Source organism: Scleropages formosus, chromosome 5, assembly GCF_900964775.1.
Source record: "Scleropages formosus chromosome 5, fSclFor1.1, whole genome shotgun sequence".
Taxonomy (NCBI): domain Eukaryota; kingdom Metazoa; phylum Chordata; class Actinopteri; order Osteoglossiformes; family Osteoglossidae; genus Scleropages; species Scleropages formosus.
Genome location: NC_041810.1, coordinates 22,117,343 through 22,126,098, shown reverse-complemented (window position 1 = coordinate 22,126,098; position 8,756 = coordinate 22,117,343). Strand labels below are relative to the sequence as shown.

The 8,756-nt window shown below is 41.9% G+C and overlaps 1 protein-coding gene across 2 annotated transcripts in view; it reads left to right on the top strand.

The window, feature by feature from the left end:
- The first annotated feature begins 806 nt into the window (after positions 1-806).
- Positions 807-8,756, top strand: part of LOC108942239 (protein O-mannosyl-transferase TMTC2-like) — a 29,369-nt gene continuing 21,419 nt past the window's right edge. For both annotated transcript variants that reach the window (XM_018765413.2, XM_018765412.2), the window contains exon 1: positions 807-948. In XM_018765413.2, coding sequence (XP_018620929.1) covers positions 866-948 — 83 coding nt within the window. In that variant the 5' untranslated portion in view covers positions 807-865. The remainder of the gene's footprint in view (positions 949-8,756) is intronic.

The window sequence follows — 8,756 nt, the reverse complement described above, 5'->3', positions numbered from 1 at the left end:
CTAAGCTCTCCCACACACTGCGACACACGGTCACCCTACCATTTTCCCCTAAAGTGCCCCCAGTGGTTACACACATTTAACATTATTTCCCATAATGCAACTATCTACATTTAAACAGTAACGCGGGTCGTTACAATACAGTATACACTATATGGTTGGCTATATATACGCATACATATATCTTTATGTGATGTTATCATCATATGCACGTACATAGATATGCATATATACATACGTATGTGCTTACCTATAAATAATGACAATCAATTCAATTCAATACTGTACATGTAGATATACAGTATGCTTACAGTACATATACAGTAAAAGTGGCTCATGTGGGGAAAATCGGAGCCGCTGTCAGTGTTAGACACTTGCCGTGTGTGAGCATCATAGCGGAGATGCTCGCTGTGACCGGTGTCCCCTTGTCTGGTCTGTCCCCTGCGGAGACGGTCCTCCCCTCGCCGCGAGCGGGTCCGCAGGGGGCGGATCGAGTCGCACGGGGCGGGAGACGGAGCAGCGGAAAGGCGAACGTGGTCCAGACACACGGCGGAGCAGCGGCACGCGGCCATTGGCGCAGAGCAATTGGCGGAGGACAGTCATCATCGCAGTCATCATCGCGGTCATCGCTGCCAGCAGCCTTAAGAGGGCACCTCGCGCGCTCCCTCTCGTGCACCATGGGTTAGACTGACTGCCGCACGTGCCTGGATTATTTATTATCAAAAAGAGGAGTTTTTAGGGGTTTTTTTGGTCAACACGAGGAGCTGGAATTTACAGCGGGAAAAGGAGATATAGGCGGGGTTCGCGCGGAGCCACCGGACACGAGCCTTTCACTTTATTAATTTTCACCCGTTCGTTTCACCGAGAAATGATCGCAGAGTTGGTGTCGAGCGCCGTGGCTCTGATCCTCTACCTCAACAGCCTGGGAGCGGATTTCTGCTACGACGACAGGTACAGGTCATCATCGTCGTCGTCGTCGTCGTCATCATCATCATCATCACCATAATCATCATCATCATTCAGTGGTCTTATTATTGTATGTGAGATCTTTGTCAGGTGGCCTGGACATTGACATTGTTAGTTAGGTAAGCAACTTTACATTCATTTACCCATTTACTCTAGTACTAGGGTCGGGGTTCTGCAGCACTACCGTTCCCAGGTAAAATTGCAGAGATATTGAGAAAAAGTCATTTTTATTTTGCGGATCACATTACTGTCCAAGTTTTCATGAGACGAACATAAAGTATATATAGATACAGTACTGAGAGCGGATAAAAAAATGTATATATTTATAATACTTGTATGATGCCGCGTCCGCTCAGCCGCGTGCGATCTTTCCTCACGGCTCTTTTTAAAAAGCGAGGCACATGATCCAGCGCTGGCTTCCAGTTTACTTTCCAAATGTTTTATAAACAGGGGGTGGGTGCGGTGGCGCAGTGGGTTGGACCGCAGTCCTGCTCTCCGGTGGGTCTGGGGTTCAAGTCCCGCTTGGGGTGCCTTGCGGCGGACTGGCGTCCCGTCCTGGGTGTGTCCCCTTCCCCCTCCGGCCTTACGCCCTGTGTTGCCGGGTAGGCTCCGGTTCCCCGTGACCCCGTGAGGGACAAGCGGTTCTGAAAATGTGTGTGTGTGTGTGTGTGTTTTATAAACATGTATTGCGCTGCTCTTATTTACCCAAACGTTACCGTGACGCCGCGAGGACGCGCAAAGCGCGCGCACACGGACTGAAGTTCAACATCCGCGGAGCGCAAAAATAACGGATGACCGACTTTCCAGCGGCTCTTTCTTTAGCTCAAACGACCACTTCCCAGTTTAGAATATTTTTAGAATATTTTATCTAGATTATGAGGACAGCTGCAACTCAACATTTTGCCAAAAAAGGGAATATCCAACTGAGAAAAATTTCCAGAAGTAGCAGAAGAATTGAACAGAAGTGGGCCAGTTTTTCATAAATAAACACAATATATTATTCCGAGGTGTGAAGGACTGCAAAAACCTGGAAAGAAAGACAGGTGTGTGGATAGATTGATTTATTTATTGATCGATCGATCGCAAGATCAATAAATAAATCAATAAATCAATTTACCCAGCAACCTGTCTATTTATCTGTTCACCTTTTTCCAGGACTGGTATAATGTCAGAATTGTAACACGTGGACTGGGACAGTTAAAAGTTATCTGTCCATTGCAGTAAATTCCAGCATTTTGAATGAAAAAGGAAATTTTGTAGGATTATCATGCTATAATGTACTAGAGATAATATCAGTTTTCTTATGATGTGGGTTTGCAGCCCTGGCTCACATGTCACAGCCCCTGAGCTCCACACATCTGCTGCTCTCTGCCCAACAAAAACTTCTACATTGGAAGTGAAAGGGTTGAATGAATAGAACTAGTGCTTCTGTGCTGTGCTGGCTACTGAACACATAGAGTGTGTGTGTGTGTGTGTGTGTGTTAGAGAGAGAAAGAGAGGATGTGGTGGAATGAGTTTCCCTTCTCCCTCAGAACTGCTGAATCCCTGCCAGCTTTTAAAAATGGTCTCCAAATGAATCTCTGTTGAACCCACTTCTCTCCTTACAGCTACATGAACTTGTGTCCCACCATCTGTCATGATCACCTTTGTATTTCCTGTTAATTCTACAGGCAGCAACAACAATGTAAAGTATTACATTATTTACATTACAACGTAACAGGTGTTACATTATTATTACATTATTTCTGCATATACATATTTTTGGCAAAACAGCTCCACTGCTCCTTTACATGTGTGTTTTTAGAAGAAAATTATTTAAAATCATTCTCATTGAGAACAGAAGAAACAGTGAAACATAGTCTACATCAGTGCCACGTTGCCTTTTTTATGCTCTGCAGTACTGACTTTGTGCTCAGAATAATTTGTTTTGCTGTGATTTACCAGCGCCAGTTTACTGATAATTCCTTTAATAAACCCGTGCACTGGTATATTGTACACGTTAAAAAGGCAACTTGAAACCCACTAAAACGCTGGTGGAAACTAAGATGGAATAGTACCAAGTGGTGTCTGTAAAATACAAAACAAGTATTTCTGAGAACATTTTCCGATGTATTCTGAGGACTACGGAGACAATGTAACCTCTATTTAAAAAAAAAACAAAAACATATTTGTGAACTTCTGCAAACTTCTTCCCTATACATCTGGTGTTCTTGCAGTCGATTACTGAATAGAATATTTGAATTTTTTGTGCAAGACTTTAATAGGTCCCCTCCAGGAAAGTCCAATTTAAAGTAAGAGATTTAAAATGTATCGTTAAAGTGGAACCTCTATAAAATGTAATGAAACTGCATTTGTGGAGTTAACATCTTGTTTCAATTTTTACCGTTTTAATCACTTGCATTTGATGCGTAGGGTGTCCATGGAGTGAAGCACATTTGTGGAAAGGGCAACGCAAAATTTGAGAGAACTGAAACAGAGTCACTGTTGCTTTTTATCTCGATGTTCCGCCGTGGTGTGTCGGGCCAGATTCAGCCCAGATGTGATTGATATGGACACTGACTGCTTTTATTTCACAGTTTAAAAAGTGTAACAAAACCATGGTAAAACGTGAGTAAAACTCCAGCTGTCAGAGCAGGACTTCTCAGCTTTTAAATATTTTATGGATCAGTATTCATGTCAAGGTGGTAAAGCTTAGTGCCTATTTTCAGCGGGGTCCTTGCTGGCAGCTTGTCACATCACTGCCTTGGTGAATGAAATTGTCACTGAGGTCAAATATGTGTTTCATATAAATGCATGATTTAGCTGCTGTTTGTATGGCTGTTTCTAAACAAAAAGGACATTCACCAAACAGTTCCCATATGGCTTTTCAAGTGTACTGCTGATATTTCTCTGTTTTTTTGCACGATAGCTTCGACGGTACAGTACGTTGCCTCCTTTTACCTCCTTTTGCCACCTTTACATTCTCGACACACAACCAGCAGGTACTTTTTATTAGAGTAGCTAGTACTATAGTGCACACACTAGAATATGGATTGCTGGGCAACACTTGTTTTGCTATTTTGGCAGTTTCAGAAATGGGAATGTGCTTTTCCCACTTTGGTTTTGTGCTATTACACTAAACGGGATTTCTGTTCAACTAAACAATGGTAAACTGCCTTGTTTTAACCTTTGCAAGAAACACTTACATCACATTTACATGCATGCATTCGGCAGATGATTTTCTCCAAAGTCATGTGCATCTCTGAGGATGATCATACAAAAAGTGCATTACATCAGCAGCTGATCTCTGCTAAAAAACAGTGTAAAAATAGGTTTTCAAGATTTAGGGAGACAGTTTCCCTTTAAATAAACTGTGCACGTTCTCTTATGCCCATATAAAAAAATCCTCATCTAGTCCATATAATTTTCTAAACCAATATTATTATTCTGAATAATAATAATAAGAAGAAGAAGAATTATGCTTTATAAAAATGAAGAAAGAATTTACATTTTTTGTTTCATATTCTGAGATCCTGCCTAGTTTTGACTTTACTCTGCAAGGGAGGTGCTGCTGAGAAGGCATATATAACTGCAATATAACTGCAATATAACAGCAACAAAAAATACAGTATGTGAATATTTTCTCCGAAATAAAAACTGTGATTTTTTTTTAACAAAGAAAAGGAGTATTCAGTGAAACTTTAAAGGCATCTACCGTGTTTGCTGGACCTGGCTAGCGATGACATGTTTATTTCTCATTGAGCTTGTGGGCAGAGGATAGCCAGGAGCTGCAAGGCTGCCAGGGCGTCAGCTCAGGATTTACAGCACTTTTTCTTGCTGATTCTCTTGGTGCTGCTAACAGGCGCAGGGCTGGAAACGCCCTGGCTGGTTGAACAAAGAGAACTCCCATCAATCAATCACTACCTTACCGCTTCACAAGTGACTCATTTTTTTCCCAACCACTCGTTTTTCCTTCACAAGTGTTTGAGGCCCAAGAGAAGATTTATGAGATTATGAAAGCAACTTGGACAGGAAATACAGATCCTTAGTGTGTAACATATTCAATCTGTTAAACTAGACGTTAAATTAAATCTTTGGGCACTCGGTACTGATGCTGATTTTGCGGATCTGCTGGTTCAGATGTAATCAATCTCTTAAATACACGTGACAAGCGATTTTGGTGCAAAACTATATGCTCTTGGTACCGTAATGTTGCTCATTTTGATTTATGGTACCATCCAAGCTCGGAAACGGTCACTAACTGAGTCTTCTGCTGTATTGCATGTGTTGCTGGATGGGATGTTCGCGATCAGCTGAACACTGCACTGGGTTTGCTATAATCACCCAGTCGCTTGATCCAGATGGTGGCTTTTGCCAACATTTTGCAGAACAATATTTGAGTTTGTGGTGGGAATACGACCAGATGCAGCATTAACCTCAACTTTCCGCGCTGTTGACTGATGAATAGGCCGACACGGTAACTGAACTTTCCGTAGTGACCCACAAGGCCATTAGCTCTCGGCGTTTATATGTTTCTGTTTCAGCATTTAGCGGTTTCACTAATCATGGGTTTTTTTCCTCCTATTTTATACGTTTTATGAGGCTCCTTGTAAAAAGGAAGGAAAAAAAATTGGGTGGTCCTAGCAACGTCTCACATGTGTTTCATTCAGAACCAGAGGGGTCACCTTCCACTGAAAGTAGGTTTTCAAAGGCCCCCGCGGGCATTCAGGAATCCTCCCACATTCTCATAGTGAGACCCATGGCCTCGTCCTGCTTGTTTGACGCAGTCACCATCGAAGACTTTCACATGTAATTTTCTATCATGGCTGAAGCTTACAAAATATTTAATTTTTTTTAAATGTATAACATCTCAATGTGCATTTAAATGAAAACCTCCCTGGATGGACCTTCCTTTGTCCTTATTTCTATACCTACTGTCCATGAAGCAATTTTTTCTACATATTTGACACTTTGGAACTCACTATCATTACATCCATACCATGGCCATCTTACTCAGTTGTCCTTTCTTATAGTGCTGTTGAGAAATTAAGACCATATACAATTTCCAGACCCGCTGCAAAACTGTGGTTGTATTTTGAGAATCTGTATAAGTGCCTGTCCCCATAATCTATCAGTGTAGACTGGGTGTCTCTAGGTCTGTGCCCAAACCTACGGCAACCCTCCTTCAACAGGACTGCTACTGGTATGTTTTAGCAGGTCACTTGAAGCAGGAATCTCAATAACAATAACACTCCCAAGAATCCTAATAACAGTCCCTACGCAGGTCCTTCGTAAGGCACTCGAATGCCCAGGAAGATGGGCGACCACTGGTACTTGGACCCCAAGAGAACTATTGCTCTGGGGGTATTTTGTTTTCCTCTCCTCAGCTGCTCTTTGGATTACTCTGCTTACTTTGTTAGAGTTTCATACAGCAGTATCTCTGTTTTGATTTATTTTATATCTTGGTAATCTGTGCACAATTGTTCATTGCTCAGCATCACTGTGTTGGGGAGAGCACTCAATAAAAATAAACTGAACTGAATGGTGTTTGCACTGATACATCCAGAGTAAATTCTGTTGACTGTGTAACGATAAGACTGTTTTGCAATGAACTTCATATTTGCTTTTCTAACATATATCAAATTGTCGTAATTTGTGTTTTGTGTCATAACCACAGGAAAAGGGCTGATCGCTCTGTGATATTAATTTCTTATACATGTTTTAATATGTATATATTGGATGGTAATTTACAGTTACACAATGGTTAATTAGACAAGAATTTTTGGCCCATTCTGCACCAATAAAGCAGCCAGACGTCTTTCAAAATGACTGTTCTATCAGTACAAGTAAATGTGAAACTTCTGGTTCCTAAACTGAAAGGAACTAGACCCACTGTGCCAATCCATTAATCATCCATTCTCCGAAAGTTTATTGTGATGAGGCTCTTGATTGTAATGGTGTCCTGGTCCAGTAACAACAATTCATAATTTTACATTTTTGCTGTACATTTAACACCATTATTTTACTCCCTTTCATGTCCACAAGCCACGTGTGTTTTGCGACCTGCTTCTCATTGACTTATTCTCTCAACCCTCTTACTGCAAGAAGGTTTCTTTCGCTCCTTTGTCTTTATTTTCAACTCCCATCGGTAAACACAACCTTAAAGTTGCAGAAGGACATCTCGCTTCCTTACATTGCTTTAACTGCAGTGACACCATCTTATGTCTGGTGCTAATGTAGCGGTTAAGGACCCAAACCTATAATTTGTTTGCTCACTCAAGCTTGAGGAGGAGTTCTGCTCTTGCACCCTCATGACATGCCCTTAGCCTGAATTATATAAATGAGTAAAACTAAGTAAACTGTGTCGCCTTCATAAAAAGATAGCAGTTAAGAAGAACATCAGTAAATAACCAAATGATTGTGGCATTTTAAATCACACTGACAGCAAGCGCATGCAGGCGCTCTGCTCAGATTCACCATCTGAGACCATGCGTGGTGGTCCTTCGCTGTTACCTCCTCACAGCTGTTCGCACTTCGCTGCACAGTAACAGACAGCCTGGCTCCTTCAGAGCTGTTTAAGCAGATCTGCTCTGCGCTCTGTTTGTCTCGGCGTGATGGAACATCTCCTCACTGTGGCATGTACTTTTCATTGCTGTCAGAAAGAACAAGGCGCCCTTTAATGCCTGTCTGACAGGGGTCAACATCTACGGTTTGTTAATGAGCACTACCTGTCATTCTCTTTTGAACATTTTATACGTGCTTGGTGGGAGTGTTGGACGCTCATGTCTGCAGTGTTAAAAAGGTATCATCTTTGGCTTTCTCTTGGACCAGGATGCTTTTTAAAAATTCTTGCTACCGTAATCAACATCATCACGATGTAATGAAATTATTGATTTAATTGCATGAAGGGGCATGGGACTGGAAAATGATTCATATGTCCAAAAGTATGGCCACTCCCTGTTACAAGCAAGACCATCCAGTCACTGGAGAAAATGACGTCCCGAATGAGACTGGGAGGGTCTCGGCATTGTAAATCAAATCCCATGAAACACACGTGACCTTTTTATAGCTCAAACCAATCCCAGTGTGCTTCAGCATTCTCAGTCATCTTCTGTAGAGAAACAGGCTGAAAAAATAACTAAATTAGCAAAGCAAACACAGATTAAGCTCAGTGGATTTGGATGGATGATGTAAGTGAGATGTCTATCAGGTCGCTAACGGAAGATCTTGTTCTGGGTCAAAACCTCTTGGGATACGAAGGTCCCTCGCTTCTCTCTGAGGATAAAATAAATGATCCTGCATATAAAAAGTGGGTTTATGCCACACAAAGACCTAAACTATGGCTTGGGGAATATCAGCTTGCCCAGACTGTCATGTATCATACAGCGTAGCTTTCCGTTACTCTACAAACATTAAAAAATACATACACACACACACACCATTTGAACCACTTGTCCCATACAGGGTCACGGGGAGCCGGAGCCTAACCCAGCTACACAGGGCATAAGGCTGGAGGGGGAGGAGACACACCCAGGACAGGATGCCAGTCCGTTGCAAGGCACCCCAAGCAGGACTTGAACCCCTGACCCACCAGAGAGCAGGACCCGGTCCAACCCAGTGCGCCACTGCGCCCACGCACCCCCCACGCCCCCCACCGTTAAGAAATAGCAAGTACAAAATAAAAAATCTTACGTCTGAATTTATTTATAATTTTAAACGAAATAAAACTAAATTAAACATAAAATGATACTGAAACAAGAAGAAAATTAACAGTTCTTACTTCTATTTTAAATGTAGACTTTAAAAAAAGACAC